This window comes from Bombina bombina, chromosome 1 (genome assembly GCF_027579735.1).
Source record: "Bombina bombina isolate aBomBom1 chromosome 1, aBomBom1.pri, whole genome shotgun sequence".
NCBI lineage: Eukaryota > Metazoa > Chordata > Amphibia > Anura > Bombinatoridae > Bombina > Bombina bombina.
Window position 1 is genome coordinate 35,536,599 of NC_069499.1, and position 17,963 is coordinate 35,554,561.

Sequence of the window (17,963 nt, forward strand, 5' to 3'; positions counted from 1 at the left end):
CAAAACCTAAAGGACAAGATTTAAACTCCAAGGAGGAGCCTTGGATGTAAACACAGGTCTGATCCCAGCAGTAACAGACAGGGCTGAAAACTGTCCCGTCAGGGGACTTAGCAGAAAATCCCTTCTCCAGTTCATCCTGGAGAACAGAATAAGTAGGACCTCCACACCTTATGATAGATGAGACGAGCAACCAGCTTACGAGCTTGAATGAGAGTAAAAATAACTCAGAAAACCCTCTCTTGGCTAGGACTAAGCGCTCAATCTTCACACAGTCAGCCTCAGAGAATCTAGACATTGATGAATAAAAAGACCTTGGTCAGCAGATCCCTGCGACAAGGTAACTTCCACGGAGGAGATGACATGCCCACTAGATCTGCAAACAATATACTTTGAGGCAAATTTGGAGTGGTAAGTATCACTGACGCCTGCTTTACTTGAGCCACTACACTAAGAAGTAGTGGTAACAGTCAGAAAGGATAAATCAGAATGAACCTCCAAGGCACCACTAATGCATCTGTTAGCTCCGCCTGAAGATCCCTGTACCCTATCTGGGTAGCTTGGTATTGAGACCTTTTAAGATCTACCTCTTGCAAATCTCTGCAAACAATCAGGATGGAGAGACCATTCTCCCTGATGGAAGCATTGTCGGCTGAGGAAATCCGCTTCCCAGTTGTCCACACCCGAAAAGTGGATCGCTGACAGCGAACAAATACGAGTGTCCCCCACACCAGAATCTGAGATACCTACCTCAACACTAGGGAGCTTCTCGGTTTCCCCCCAAAGCTATAGGACACGGATGAAAGGGAGGGACAAGACAGGAAGCTAAACGGAAGGCACCACTGCTTGAAGAACCTTTCTCAAAAAACAGCCTCAGACGAGGCCAAAGTATCAAATTTGTAAAAAGTGTGAAGAGACGACCAAGTTGCAGCCTTGCAAATCTGTTCAACAGAAGCATCATTTTTAAAAGCCCATGAGGAAGCCACAGCCCTAGTGAAATGAGCCATAATTCGTTCTGGAGGCTGCTGTCCAGCAGTCTCATATGCAACACAGATGATACTCTTCATCCAAAAAGAGATAGCCGTAGCTTTCTGACCCCTACATTTCCCAGAAAAAACAACAAATAAAGAAGATGTTTGACGAAAATCCTTAGTCGCCTGCAAGTAGAACTTCAAGGCACGGACTACGTCCAAATTATGTAACAGCCACTCCTTCTTAGAAGAAGGGTCAGGACACAAGGAAGGAACAACAATTTCCTGATTAATATTTTTGTTGGAAACAACCTTAGGAAGAAAACCAGGTTTGGTACGCAACACTACCTTATCGGAATGAAAAATAAGATAAGGAGAATCACATTGTAATGCCGAAAGCTCAAACTCTTCGAGCGGAAGAAATTGCAACCAAAAATAAAACCTTCCAAGATACTGTAATAACTTAATATCTATGGAATGCATAGGTTCAAACGGAAACCCTTGAAGAACATTAAGAACTAAATTCAAATTTTTGAACTCCAACTGATACCCTTGAGACACGATTTCTAGTGTCCAGGGATCCTGAACGTCTCTTATCCAAACCTGAACAAAAAGGGATAGTCTGCCCCCTACCAGATCCGGCCTCGGACCGGAGGGATGCTGTCACGCTGACTTAGTCCCACTTTCAGACTTCTTGGTTTGCCTAGGCTTCCAAGAAGGGTTGGGCCTCCATGCAGGCTTAGGAAGTTTCCACTGTCTTATCCTGCGTGATAAAGGGTATTGAACTCGGGGTACTCTCTTCATATGCAGTGTCAATGCCCACTATGCTACGGAAGTAGCCGGAGATATCAGAAACCATCTCCTTCAGAGCAGAACTGAACAAGGACTTACCCTTGTAAGGAATAGTAAGTAGCTTAATCTTAGAAGACGCATCCGCAGACCAAAGCTGTACCCATAAGGTCCCGCGGGCGAAGACCAAACTCATGCTGTCAATATTAATAAAATGGCCAGCCAACACCTGGATGCAATCAGCAACCCTTGAGCTGCAAGCCACAGGACCACTGAAATCGAACCTGCAACCATTGGGTTGCTTCGGAGTTAAGCCCTTGTGTCATAGCAAGTGTCGAGCTACCTGACCGGCTAAATTCATTTATGTTTCTTTATACCATCCTATAGTCACAAAGGATGACCTAATAAAAAACAGTTCCAATTTGGTTAAGAAAATTTTCACACAAAAAAATTGCACTGTCTCTTTAAAATAAAAAGAGCATCTTATTACTGTCATGCAAACCCATAGGAATATTAAGATAATATTGCTAGAACCAGACATTGTTAAGAACCTCAAAGCAATGTCTAAGCAAGGAACCGCAGAGCACTGCCTGTGGGCAAGCAAGAATTCCAGACACTATAGGTAGAAAATGTGGAAAGGATTAGCTGATGACACCAGACTCCTAATTGTCACAGGAGTATATAAAAGAAAAATCAATAAAAGAAAATATGTTACGCTCTCTTTAAATTTTAAAAGGATAAAATTTTTCCTCTACAGCAACTCACAGAAATAACAAGAGTGTATTATTGAAATCCTCTCATTTCTGTGACCCAAATTATTCAAGCATTATGGTAACCCTGCTGAAAACATATTGCTAAAGACATTAAAGCAAGCCAGACTTGTGCTGCAAGGAACCGCAGAGTACCGGATCTGGGAGAAGAAAGATCTTTATTTCATGTGAACACTTGATCCCTGTTAAGTACCAAGCTGTAATATATCATAAACAGCAGAATGTATCAAATAAAAGGGATCCCACAAAAAAACGGTACTGCCACTTGAATTGAAAAAATAACGACACTTTAGATGCAACGTCATTCAAGCATTATGCAATAACCCCAGCTAATAGCCCATCAGTGTGTTCCTGGAACGGCATAAAAAAGGGGCGCGTAAAACCTTCGGTATCATAGCCTAGCTCCGCCCATCGTGGGCGTATCTGGCTGAAACATCCGGAAAAAAAAAACTAGGATGAAAAACAATTTATGTAAGAACTTACCTGATAAATTCATGTCTTTCATATTAGCAAGAGTCCATGAGCTAGTGACGTATGGGATATACATTCCTACCAGGAGGGGCAAAGTTTCCCAAATCTCAAAATGCCTATAAATACACCCCTCACCACACCCACAATTCAGTTTAACGAATAGCCAAGAAGTGGGGTGATAAGAAAGGAGAGAAAGCATAAAAAAAATAAGGAATTTGAATAATTGTGCTTTATACAAAAAATCATAACCACCACAAAAAGGGTGGGCCTCATGGACTCTTGCTGATATGAAAAATTAATCTATCAGGTAAGTTCTTACATAAATTATGTTTTCTTTCATGTAATTAGCAAGAGTCCATGAGCTAGTGACATATGGGATAATAAATACCCAAGATGTGGAACTTCCACGCAAGAGTCACTAGAGAGGGAGGGATAAAATAAAGACAGCCAATTCCGCTGAAAAGTAATCCACAACCCAAAACAAAAGTTTTAATCTTAATAATGAAAAAAACTGAAATTATAAGCAGAAGAATCAAACTGAAACAGCTGCCTGAAGTACTTTTCTACCAAAAAATGCTTCAGAAGAAGAGAAAACATCAAAATGGTAGAATTTAGTAAAAGTATGCAAAGAAGACCAAGTTGCTGCTTTGCAAATCTGATCAACAGAAGCTTCATTCCTAAACGCACAGGAAGTAGAAACTGACCTAGTAGAATGAGCTGTAATCCTTTGAGGCAGAGTTTTACCCGACTCGACACAAGCATGATGAATCAAAGACTTTAACCAAGACGCCAAAGAAATGGCGGAGGCCTTCTGACCTTTCCTGGAACCAGAAAAGATAACAAAAAGACTAGAAGTCTTTCTAAAATCTTTAATAGCTTCAACATAATATTTTAAAGCTCTTACTACATCCAAAGAATGTAAAGATCTCTCCAGAGAATTCTTAGGATTAGGACACAATGAAGGAACAACAATTTCTCTACTAATGTTGTTAGAGTTCACAACCTTAGGTAAAAATTTAAATGAAGTCCGCAACACCGCCTTATCCTGATGAAAAATCAGAAAAGGAGATTCACAAGAAAGAGCAGATAACTCAGAAACTCTTCTAGCAGAAGAGATGGCCAAAAGGAACAAAACTTTCCAAGAAAGTAATTTAATATCCAGAGAATGCATAGGTTCAAACGGAGGAGCTTGTAAAGCCCTCAGAACCAAATTAAGACTCCAAGGTGGAGAAATTGACTTAATGACAGGTTTTATACGAACCAAAGCCTGTACAAAACAATGAATATCAGGAAGATTAGCAGTCTTTCTGTGAAAAAGAACAGAAAGAACAGAAATTTGTCCTTTCAAGGAACTTGCAGACAAACCTTTATCCAAACCATCCTGAAGAAACTGTAAAATTCTAGGAATTCTAAAAGAATGCCAGGAGAATTTATGAGAAGAATAATAAATCTTCCTAGACACAGATTTACAAGCCTGTAACATAGTATTAATTACTGAGTCAGAGAAACCTCTATGACTAAGAATCAAGCGTTACATTTCCATACCTTCAAATTTAATGATTTGAGATCCTGATGGAAAAAAGGGCCTTGAGATAGAAGGTCTGGTCTTAACGGAAGAGTCCAAGGTTGGCAAGTGGCCATCCGAATGAGATCCGCATACCAAAACCTGTGAGGCCATGCTGGAGCCACCAGCAGTACAAACGAACGTTCCATTAGAATTTTGGAAATTACATTTGGAAGAAGAACTAGAGGCGGAAAGATATAGGCAGGATGATAATTCCAAGGAAGCGACAACGCGTCCACTGCCTCCGCCTGAGGATCCCTGGATCTGGACAGATACCTGGGAAGTTTCTTATTTAGATGAGAAGCCATCAGATCTATTTCTGGAAGTCCCCAGATTTGAACAATCTGAAGAAATACCTTTGGGTGAAGAGACCATTCGCCCGGATGTAACGTCTGGCGACTGAGATAATCTGCTTCCCAATTGTCTACACCTGGGATGTGAATCGCAGAGATTAGACAGGAGCTGGATTCTGCCCATACAAGTATCCGAGATACTTCTTTCATAGCCTGAGGACTGTGAGTCCCCCCTTGATTGACATATGCCACGGTTGTGACATTGTCTGTCTGAAAACAAATGAACGATTCTCTCTTCAGAAGAGGCCAAAACTGAAGAGCTCTGAAAATCGCACGGAGTTCCAAAATGTTGATTGGTAATCTCGCCTCCTGAGATTCCCAGACCCCCTGCGCTGTCAGAGATCCCCATACAGCTCCCCAACCTGATAGACTCGCATCTGTTGAGATCACAGTCCAGGTTGGACGAACAAAAGAAGCCCCTTGGACTAAACGATGGTGATCTATCCACCACGTCAGAGAGTGTCGAACATTTGGATTTAAGGATATTAATTGTGATATCTTTGTATAATCCCTGCACCACTGGTTAAGCATACAAAGCTGAAGAGGTTGTATGTGAAAACGAGCAAAGGGGATTGCGTCCGATGCAGCAGTCATGAGACCTAGAATTTCCATGCACAAAGCTACCGAAGGGAATGATTCAGACTGAAGGTTTCGACAAGCTGAAACCAATTTCAGACGTCTCTTTTCTGTTAGACAAGGTCATGGACACTGAATCTATTTGGAAACCTAAAAAGGTTACTCTTGTCTGAGGAATCAAGGAACTCTTTGGTAAATTGATCCTCCAACCATGTCTTTGAAGAAACGACACAAGTCGATTCGTATGAGATTCTGCAGAATGTGAAGACTGAGCAAGTACCAAGATATCGTCCAAATAAGGAAATACCGCAATACCCTGTTCTCTGATTACAGATAGAAGGGCACCAAGAACCTTTGAAAAGATCTTTGGAGCTGTTGCTAGGCCAAACGGAAGGGCCACAAACTGGTAATGCTTGTCTAGAAAAGAGAATCTCAGAAACTGAAAGTGATCTGGATGAATCGGAATATGAAGATATGCATCCTGTAAATCTATTGTGGACATAATGCCCTTGCTGAACAAAAGGCAGAATAGTCCTTATAGTTACCATTTTGAATGTTGGTATCCTTACATAACGATTCAATATCTTTAGATCCAGAACTGGTCTGAAGGAATTCTCCTTCTTTGGTACAATGAATAGTTTTGAGTAAAACCCCAGACCCTGTTCCAGAACTGAAACTGGCACAATTACTCCAGCCAACTCTAGATCTGAAACACATTTCAGAAATGCCTGAGCCTTCACTGGGTTTATTGGAATGCGAGAGAGAAAAAAATCTTCTCGCAGGCGGCCTTACCTTGAAACCTATTCTGTACCCTTGTGAAACAATGTTCTGAATCCAAAGACTGTAAATCGAAGTGATCCAAATGTCTCCAGCTGTGCTGGAATGAGGGCTGCACCTTCATGTGGACTTGGGAGCTGGATTTGACTTTCTAAAAGGCTTGGATTTATTCTAGATTGGAGAAGGTTTCCAAACAGAAACCGTTCCTTTAGGGGAAGGGTCAGGCTTCTGTTCCTTATTCTGACGAAAGGAACGAAAACGATTAGCAGCCCTGTATTTACCTTTAGATTTTTTGTCCTGAGGCAAAAAAGTTCCTTTCCCCCCAGTAACAGTTGAAATAATAGAATCCAACTGAGAACCAAATAATTTATTACCTTGGAAAGAAAGAGAAAGCAAAGTTGACTTAGAAGACATATCTGCATTCCAAGTTTTAAGCCATAAAGCTCTTCTGGCTAAAATAGCTAAAGACATATACCTGACATCAACTCTAATGATATCAAAGATGGCATCACAAATAAAGTTATTAGCATGTTGAAGAAGTTTAACAATGCTATGAGTATTATGGTCTGACACTTGTTGCGCTAAAGCCTCCAACCAGAAAGTGGAAGCGGCAGCAACATCAGCCAAAGAAATAGCAGGTCTAAGAAGATTACCTGAACATAAATAAGCTTTCCTTAGGAAGGATTCAATCTTCCTATCTAAAGGATCCTTAAAGGAAGTACTATCCACCGTAGGAATAGTAGTACGTTTAGCAAGAGTAGAGATAGCCCCATCAACTTTAGGGATTTTGTCCCAAAACTCTAATCTGTCAGATGGCACAGGATACAATTTCTTAAACCTTTGAGAAGGAGTAAATGAAGTACCCAGATTATTCCATTCCCTAGAAATTACTTCAGCAATAGCATCAGGGACAGGAAAAACTTCTGGAATAACTATAGGAGGTTTAAAAACCGAATTTAAACGCTTAGTAGATTTAGTATCAAGAGGACTAGACTCCTCCATATCTAATGCGATTAAAACTTCTTTAAGTAAAGAACGAATAAATTCCATTTTAAATAAATATGAAGATTTATCAGTGTCAATATCTGAGACAGAATCTTCTGAACCAGATAAATCCTCATCAGAAACAGACGAGTCAGAATGATGACGGTCATTTCAAAATTCATCTGAAATATTAGAAGCTTTAAAAGACCTTTTACGTTTACTGGAAGGAGGAATAACAGACAGAGCCTTCCTAATAGATTTAGAAACAAATTCTTTTATATTAACAGGAACATCCTGAGCATTAGATGTTGAGGGAACAACAACAGGTAATGGAATATTACTAATGGAAATACTATCTGTATTAGCAAGTTTATCATGACATTCATCACAAACTACAGCTGGAGGAACAGTTACCACAAGTTTACAACAAATGCACTTAACTTTGGTAGAACCAGCATCAGGCAGCGTCTTTCCAGAAGTAGATTCTGATCCAGGGTCAATTTGAGACATCTTGCAATATGTAAAAGAAAAAACAACATATGAAGCAAAATTTATCAAATTCCGTAAAATGACAGTTTTAGGAATGGGAAAAAATGCCAATGAACAAGCCTCTAGCAACCAGAAGCAATGAAAAATGAGACTGAAATAATGTGAAAAAAAGGTGGAGGCAAGAATGACGCCCACATTTTTTGGTGCCAAAAATGACGCCCACATTTTTTGGCGCCAAAATGACGCCCACATTATTGGCGCTAAGTACAACACCTACATTTTTTTGGCGCTAAGAATGATGCCACATCCGGTGACAACGACATTTTTGGCGCAAAAACGTCAAAAAAATTACGCAATCACGAACAACTTCCGTCGTCAATTAGGGCGCCGGAAATGACAAAATTTTTGGTGTCAAAAAAGTCAGCGCCAAAAATGACTTAATAAATTTAAGCATTTTCAGCCCCCGCGAGCCTAACAGCCCACAGGGAAAAAAGTCAATTGAAACAATTTTTAAGGCAAGAAAAAATGATCATTTATATGCATTATCCCAAATAATGAAACTGACTGTCTGAAATAAGGAATACTGATCATCCTGAATCATGGCAAATATAAGTTTAAAGACATATATTTAGAACTTTACATATAAAGTGCCCAACCATAGCTTAGAGTGTCACAAAAAAATAAGACTTACTTACCCCAGGACACTCATCTACATGTAGTAGAAAGCCAAACCAGTACTGAAACGAGAATCAGTAGAGGTAATGGTATATAAGAGTATATCGTCGATCTGAAAAGGGAGGTAAGAGATGAATCTCTACGACCGATAACAGAGAACCTATGAAATATATCCCGTAGAAGGAGAACATTGAATTCAAATAGGCAATACTCTCTTCACATCCCTCTGACATTCACTGCACTCAGAGGAAAACCGGGCTCCAGCCTGCTGCGAATCGCATATCAACGTAGAATCTAGCACAAACTTACTTCACCACCTCCATGGGAGGCAAAGTTTGTAAAACTGAATTGTGGGTGTGGTGAGGGGTGTATTTATAGGCATTTTGAGGTTTGGGAAACTTTGCCCCTCCTGGTAGGAATGTATATCCCATACGTCACTAGTTCATGGACTCTTGCTAATTACATGAAAGAAAGACAAGTAGCAAAGCACTGTAACACACCGTAGAATGAAACTTCCATTGCTTTAACAAAACGGGTAAACATTCCGGAATAATCTCTTTCAAAAGCTGTCCGGTGCAATCAGACCTATAAAGTGCGCAACTAAAAAAGGCGCCAAACATAACCCCGCCCATCGTGGGCGTTATCAGTATCCTCTCCCGGTCGCCATTTACATAATAAAAACGGCCTACAGGGAAATAGAAAAGCACCAAACAGTCGAATCCGAATAATAAAAAAGGCGGATTCCCCAACACTAAGCCATACAAGCATAGCTTATCAATTGTGGCCATAATAGATCTCCCGGTCAGCTATAAGTAAACCGCCGAGAGAAAATAACCTAAGCCCTTACGCTACTAAACCACTCTAGAACAGCAATATGAGAACTCCCGGTCGGCTATAATTAAACCACCGGGAGGAAAAAAATGCAAGAGCAGAATCCTGCTTAACGTTAAATCTGGAGGATATATATAAAAACCCCAGTCTCATGTATTGCCTCACACTGAGCCTTGTTCTTGCTAGCTCTACAGAGAAGGCTTTTTATACACACAGGGCTCGATAAATGCGTGGCTCTTTTTTTTAGCAATACAGAGAGAGACAAATCTTGCGCGTAACTGTCCTACAGTATCCCCTGAAGCTATATATGTAAGGGAGTTAAAGCTGATGAGGACTAAAACAGAGTGCCCAACTTCCTTCTGAGACTCTTTCTCACCCCCAGAATAAAGTTAGCACTTACCTCATCTCCTGCCGGACAGTAAGGCAGTCTCCAGGTGTGTGAGGTCCTCTCCCTCACATAGACCTGTAATGAAAAAGAAAATCCTGAGTAAATATCCCTCAGGTTTTCTTGGTAAGGGTAGCAAACAAGTACATGGGAGGCGCAGTGAGAATTATGTCCCACAAGTTCTGATCGCTCTAAAGCCACCAAATGCTTCTCTTTTGTTATGGAAGAGACTGATCTGGTCTAGGCTACACCCCAGAACAAAGTAGCACTCAGAGGCACTACTTTAAAAAATAATAAACTCTTGATTGAACTTTACCTCTTCCTATCACTAACACAGGCAAAGAGAATGACTGGAGTAGGAGGGAGATATATATATATATATATATATATATACACACACATATATACAGCTCTGCTGTGGTGCTCTTTGCCTCCTCCTGCTGACCAGGAGGCGATATCCCATAAGGATGAAATCCGTGGGCTCGTCATATCTTGTAAAAGAAAATCTTTCTTTTTTACATAGAGATGTTCAGGTGATATTTTCTAGTCAGCTTTTTACAGCTATGCTGCATCACTTTCAAGTGTTTAAACATTTGGGTATTATGGCCCTTTAAAGATATTCAAAACCTTCAACTTATACTGCTTGTTCGATATGCATACAAAAAAAAAAAAACAACACACATCTAGAACCTTTTTTTACAACCGGATTAACATTACTACGTCTTTCACAAAGGAATACGCTATTTGAATTTATAATGAAAGGGTTAATATTTGAAATAGATTACATTCTCCCCTATAACAAAAGTGTAAGGTCTGCTAAACTGAAAATATTTTTCGAAGGTTCTCTGCATGCCCCCCATTATGGAATGATGGGGGGGGGATCTAGGTCTTGGCCATGTCATAAGTCAACATAAAAAGGCTTTCATCTCTTAGGCCGCATGAATTAGAACAGGAAGTAGTAATCGGGGGGGGGGGGCAGCTAAACTTGGCAATGGCCATCTGTAGATTTGAGTAGTATGTTTCCTGTACATTTTTACCATACTGTTTTAAAGATACTTATATAGCTATTTACAGTGTCATTTCGGATTAAACTTTACTATGCCTCTGCTTTTCTTACAAACGTGTGCAGTGTTTCTTTCATCCTTTGTTGAAGCATAAACCTAGGTAGCCTGATAGGAGCTCAGGAGCGTGCACGTCTTTAGCAGTCTACAGCAGCAGCATTTGCAACATTGTATAACACTTTTGCCAGACTGCTATAGACTAGTGAACACTCCTGAGGCCCAACTACAGTAAAAAAAAAAAGAAACCAAGAGAACAAAGCAAAATTGAAAATAAATTGACTGGACAGTTTATGAAACTTTCCAATTTACGTTTAAGTTCCAATTTTATTTTACTTTAAAGGGACAGTTAACTCAACATTTGTCTCCCCTTTGATTTGTTCCCAATGATCCACTTTACCTGCTGGAGTGTATTAAGTTGTTTACAAGTATTTCCATTAACCTTATATTGGCATTTGAATTATTTTATTTAGCCTGTGGTATCCCCACCTATTCTAAAGTTTTTGGCCTTGAGGCCAAGCTGTGTTAAAACAGCCAGTAGACGAAATTTACACTCCGTGTTATAGAAGAGATAAGGTAATAAAATTAATTTTCCATTGTTCTCTCCAAGTATTGGTGATTGGTTTATGGAAAGATAGAAGAAAGAAGCATGTACACAGTGTGATACTGTAATGAGATCTTATTATACCTACAAATATAAGATAGACACATGTATATGTACACAATGAGAATAGGCCATGTAAATATGCTTGCCCGCAGTGAAAAACTCATAAAAATACACAACTAGGGGGCTTTCAATTAACTAGATACTACAGTTAGAAAACTTTATTAAGAGACAATGCACTGTAAAATAGTTTTCCCCTTAATGCGTTTCTAATAACTTGGGATACCAGCAGTAAAGTATAAAATGTATGATAAATGGCTTCTTTAGGTTTATTTTATAAAAAATAGCATGGTTTGCTCTTTGAAAATACAGCCAATTTAAATGGGCTGATCTTTCAGGGAAACCGGATCTCCTTATCTAATTTTCTACACACACAAATGTTTATATTATTTCTATATGTATTCCAAGGCCCAATAATTGGGGCCTGAGTATCTAAACCTCAAACTCAGGTGAGATGATACAAAATGATCCTCCAGCATGGCGAGATCCCTGGTGAAATTCTTAAAAGGCAGATTTTGCTTTACTTCAAGGGGCGTTCTCTGCATTTCTGTATGTAAAGGAGAGACAAGCCCAGTGCAATATAGCATAGCATTGCATTATAGGATAGTTCTGCTGCATTTACACTTTGTATTTTATATTACTTTACACGCCAACTAAACAATATTAGGTGTGGAAAAAGGGTATAATACAGCAAAGGGAAAGCTTACTAAACTAATCTCATAATAAACTGTAATTACATATTTTCTTATGCTGCTGGAGAGTACGGTTAAAACTGAAAAAGTTGAAGCACTTAATAGTATATATTTAAATCTATATATTTAAACGCATGTGTCGCTCTTCACCAACCAAGCAATAAGAGTTCTGCTTTTCAGCAAATGAGCAATTAGTCCCATAATGCCCAGTTACACTTTTTATATGATTTTAAAGCAATAGCTTAATTTCAGAAACCACATACTAAACTTTTTTCATGCAAACCCCCCCCCCCCCCCCCAAAAAAAAAACAAACCTGTATTTTTTAATATTTTAAATAATGGTTTCATATGCTGTGGGGCCCACACACAATGGGCGGGTGATGCATCCTAATATAAGGAAATAAATCAGTTATTTTAAAAACATCATACTGTGATTAATTTTTCCATGTAACAACTGTTTTATATTTTAGACAGATGTCGCAAACAGTAGGATATATATATATATATATATATATATATATATATATATATATTGTGAAGCCATATTACAAAATGACTTGGCATAACAAAACAATACCTTTGACAGATGTTGGTCATACTTACGGTATCATCATTTCTATAAGGATTCAGTCTGTTGTAAACCGCTTCAATTACACTCCGTCTAAATCAAAGCGTGAGAAAAAAAAAAGTTCATGACAGAATCATCTTAAATATAATTAAAGCCAAAAAGATGAAAACAGACAAAGCATAGAATTTTTTTTTTTTTTTTAAAGCATTTCTAAGTATTATCGGACAAATCAGGACAATGAATAAAATTATGGATAAAATTAGGATTGGAGATGAAGAGAGAATTCAGAACAAGGTGATGAGTGCGATACACTGGTTGATCAATAAGTGGGGATGAATCACTGATCTTAAAGGGACACTAAACTAAATTTCTTTCATGATTCAGATAGAAGTAAATTGGAATGTTGTTTAAAATTGTATTCTCTATTATCTGATTTGTTTAATTCTTTAGATATCCTTTGTTGAAGAAATAGCAATGCACAAGGGTGAGCCGATTGCATGAGGCATCAATGTGCAGCCACTGAGCCTATCTTGATATGCTCTTCAGCAAAGGATATCCCGACAATGAAGCAAATTAGATAATACAAGTAAATAAGAAAGTTGTTTAAAAATTGCATGCTCTTTGTAAATCGTGAAAAGAAAAACAAATTGGGTTTCATGTTCCTTTAAGTTGAGAAAAAATATAAACTAATTATCAAAGATGCGAAATGCTACCATTTTAATAAGAATCACTTTGTAATCCTTTGCCAAAAAAATGTTAATTACTGATACTCTGAACTTAGTTCATATAGTTATGGTATATTCCGACTAATTTTGAGAAACGCAGAAATTCTAAATCCTGGTTATATCAGATCCCACCTACCCTCTCTCTACAAGATTCAGCTACATGTACTGCCAAACAAAAAGTGACTCCATGACAGAATAGGCCAGAATGGAAAAGAAGCAAAACCACCATAATTTGGTGAAGTAATGCAGTCATTCTTGACAATTCACGGATATTTAAAAAAAAAAAAAAAAAAAAAAAAAAAAAAACTGCTTTACATCAAGTTCTAAATTCCAATAGCACACAATGTAATTAAATAATGCAGAACAGATGGGCTGACATGCATGCCTAAAGTTAGAATAAGCTAGTGACACAACTGACTGGAAAGCTCTGCTCCCAAATGTTACCTCTGCCAAGTTAAGGATAAACCGTAAAAGTAGTTAGAGACAGTAAACCCCTTATAATCAAGACATTTCTCTTGTGCTGCTATAAGTTAGTTATGTCTTTGGAAACAAACTAAAATCTTTTCTTACACGGTGAGTCCACGGATCATAATCATCATCAATTACTGTTGGGAATATAACTCCTGGCCAGCAGGAGGCGGCAAAGAGCACCACAGCAAAGCTGTTAAGTATCACTTCCCTTCCCACAAACCCCAGTCATTGTCTTTGCCTGCGGTGCAAGGAGGAGGTAAAGTTTTCGGTGTCTGATAAGATGTTTTCTGCAATCAAGAATGTATTTTAAAGCAGAATAGGTTTGCTCTGATCTTTCCTGGGGTCTAGCAGTAGCTTATGCCAGTCTCTTCAGTAGGGCAGTGGTGGATTTTAAGCAATTGGGAACTTGCGAGGTACAATCCTCACTGCGATTTCTCAAACAGTTTTGCTGCCCTATTCAGAAAGCCTGAGTAAGCTAACTCGGTTCATTCTTTTTCACAAGTCCATGTGAGGGATGGCATCCTCTCAAACCAGGTGAGCTGTCCTTCTGCCGGACAGATGAACATTCAGGTAAGTGCCAAAAAACTAAATTTATGCTTACCTGATAAATTGCTTTCTTTTACGATATGACGAGTCCACGGATTTCATCCTTACTTGTGGGATATTAACCTCCTGCTAACAGGAAGTGGCAAAGAGCACCACCGCAGAGCTGTATATATAGCCCCTCCTTTCCCCTCCAGTCATTCGGCCGAAGGTTATAGGAAGAGAAAAGGAAAGGCTAAAAAAGGTGCAGAGGTGACTGAAGTTTACAAAAAATATAAAGAAAAACTGTCTTAAAAGAACAGGGTGGGCCGTGGACTCATCATATCGTAAAAGAAAGCAATTTATCAGGTAAGCATAAATTTAGTTTTCTTTTACAAAGATATGACGAGTCCATCCTTACTTGTGGGAAACCAATACCAAAGCAATAGGACACGGATGAAAGGGAGGGACAAGACAGGAACCTAAATGGAAGGCACCACTGCTTGAAGAACCTTTCTCTCAAAAATAGCCTCAGAAAAGCAAAAGCAAAAGTATCAAACTTGTAAAATTTGGAAAAAGTGTGAAGGGACGACCAAGTCGCAGCCTTACAAATCTGTTCAACAGATGCATCGTTTTTAAAAACCCATGTGGAAGCCACAGCCCTAGTAGAAAGAGCCGTAATTATTTCAGGAGGCTGCTGTCCAGCAGTCTCATATGCCAGGCGGATGATACTTCTCAGCCAGAAAGAAAGAGGTAGCCGTAGCTTTCTGACCCCTACGCTTTCCAGAATAAACAATGAATAATGAAAATGTTTGACGGAAATCCTTAGTTGCCTGTAAGTAAAACTTTAAGGCACGGACCACATCCAAATTGGACACAAGGCAGGAACAATTTCCTGATTAATATACTTATTTGAAACAACCTTAGGAAGAAATCCAGGTTTAGTACGTAACACCACCTTATCAGAATGAAAAATGAGACAAGGGGAATCACACTGTAAGCACTGAAAGCTCAGAAACTCTTCGAGCAGAAGAAATAGCAACTAAAAACAGAACTTTCAAAGATAACAATTTGATATCCATGGAATGCATGGGTTCAAACAGAACCCCTTGAAGAACCAAATTCAAACTCGAGGGAAGAGTAATGGTTCTAAATACAGGCTTAATTCTAGATAGAGCCTGACAAAAAGACTGAACATCTGGCACATTTGCCAAACGTTTGTGAAACAAAATTGACAAAGCTGAAATTTGTCCCTTTAAGGAACTCGCTGACGACCCTTTCTCCAATCCTTCTTGGAGAAAAGACAAAACCCTAGGAATCCTAACTTTACTCCATGAGTAACCCTTGGATTCACAACAATAAAGATTAACTCCATATCTTATGATAAATCTTTCGAGTAACAGGCTTTCTAGCCTGTATCAAAGTATTGATGACCGAATCAGAGAATCCTTGCTTCGATAAAATCAAGCGTTCAATCTCCACGCAGTCAGCTGCAGAGAAATTAGATTTGGATGTTGGAAAGGACCTTGAATGAGAAGGTCTTGTCTCAATGGAAGTTTCCACGGCGGCAGAGAGGACATGTCCACTAGATCTGCATACCAAATTCTGCATACCAAATTCTGCGTGGCCACGCAGGCACTATCAAAATCACTGAAGATCTCTCCTGTTTGATTCGAGCAATCACGTGTGGAAGGAGAGGAAACGGTGGAAACACATAAGCTAGGCTGAACAACCAAGGCACTGCCAGGGCATCTATCAGTTCGGCCTGTGGATCCCTTGACCGGGATCCATATCTTGGAAGCTTGGCATTCTGTTGAGATGCCATCAAATCCAATTCCGGTCTGCCCCATCTGAGAATCAATGAGGCAAATACCTCCGGGTGAAGTTCCCACTCCCCCGGATAAAAAGTCTGACGACTTAGAAAATCCACTTCCCAGTTCTCTACCCCTGGGATGTAGATTGCTGATAAATGACAAGAGTGGGCCTCCGCCCAACGGATTATCTTGGATACCTCTACCATCGCTAAGGAACTCCTTGTTCCCCCCCTCATTGATATATGCCACAGTCGTGATGTTGTCCGAGTGGAATCTGATGAATTTGGCCGAAGCCAACTGAGGCCACGCCTGAAGCGCATTGAATATTGCTCTCAGTTCCAGAATATTGATTGGAAGAAGAGACTCCACCTGAGCCCAAACACCCTGAGCCTTCAGGGAATTCCAAATCGCTCCCCAGCCCATAAGGCTGGCATCCGTTGTCACTATCACCCACGAGGGTCTGCGGAAACAAGTCCCTTTGGACAGATGATCCGGTGACAACCACCAAAGAAGAGAGAGTTTCTGGTCTCTTGATCCAGATTTATCTGAGGAGATAAATCTGCATAATCCCCATTCCACTGTCCGAGCATGTACAGCTGCAGTGGTCTGAGATGAAAGCGAGCAAATGGAACTATGTCCATTGCCGCTACCATCAATCCAATTACCTCCATACACTGAGCCACTGATGGCCGAGGAATGGACTGAAGTGCTTGGCAAGTATTCAGAATCTTTGATTTTCTGACCCGTCAAAAATATTTTCATAGCTACCGAGTCTATCAGAGTTCCCAAGAAAAGAACCCTTGTCTGTGGAACAAGTGAACTCTTCTCTATGTTCACCTTCCAGCCGTGAGTTCTCAGAAAAGACAACACAGTGTCCGTGTGAGATTTTGTCAGATGATACGTTGACACCTTATTCAGAATATCATCCAGATAAGGTGCCACCGCTATGCCTCGCGGTCTGAGAACCACCAAAAGAGACCCTAGAACCTTTGTGAAGATTCTGGGTGCTGTAGCCAACTCGAAAGGGAGAGCCACGAACTGATAGCGTTTGTCCAAAAAGGCAAACCTTAGAAACTGATGATGATCTCTGTGAATTGAAATATGAAGGTAAGCATCCTTCAAGTCCACGGTAGTCATATATTGACCCTCCTGGATCATTGGTAAAATTGTTCGTATTGTCTCCATCTTGAATGATGGGACTCTTAGAAATTTGTTTAGACACTTGAGGTCTAAGATAGGTCTGAACGTTCCCTTTTTTTTTGGGAACCACAAATAGATTTGAGTAAAACCCCTGTCCCTGTTCCAATCTTGGAATTGGACAAATTACTCCCATAGTAAAAAGGTATTTTACACAGCGTAAGAACGCCTCTCTTTTTATCTGGTTTGCAGATAACCTTGAAAGATGAAAACTCCCCCTAGGAAGAAAATCCTTGAATTTCAATTGATAACTGTGTGTCACTATTTCTAGTGCCCAGGGATCCATAACATCTCTTGCACAAGCCTGAGCAAAGAAAGTCTGCCCCCTACCAGATCCGGTCCCGGATCGGGGGCTGCCCCCCTTCATGCTGTCTTAGGAGCAGAAGTGGCCTTTTTTAGATTGTTTACCCTTATTCCAGTTCTGATTGGGTCTCCAGACTGACGTGGACTGGGTAAAATTCCCTTCCTGCTTTGAGGAAGAAAAAGAAGCAGGGGGTCCTCCTTTAAAGTTCCGAAAGGAACTAAAATTATTCTGTTTACCCCTCATTTTAACCGACTTATCCTAAGGTAGGACATGACCCTTACCTCCTGAAATATCAGAAATGATTTCCATCAATTCT

General features: G+C 39.8%; 1 protein-coding gene across 1 annotated transcript in view; it reads right to left on the reverse strand.

Annotated features, from left to right (window-relative positions):
- The window catches only part of PPM1A (protein phosphatase, Mg2+/Mn2+ dependent 1A), a 285,564-nt gene that overhangs the window by 6,508 nt on the left and 261,093 nt on the right, over positions 1-17,963 (reverse strand). The window contains exon 5 of the mRNA XM_053697300.1: positions 12,650-12,707. Within this exon, the coding sequence (XP_053553275.1) occupies positions 12,650-12,707 (58 nt within the window). The remainder of the gene's footprint in view (positions 1-12,649; positions 12,708-17,963) is intronic.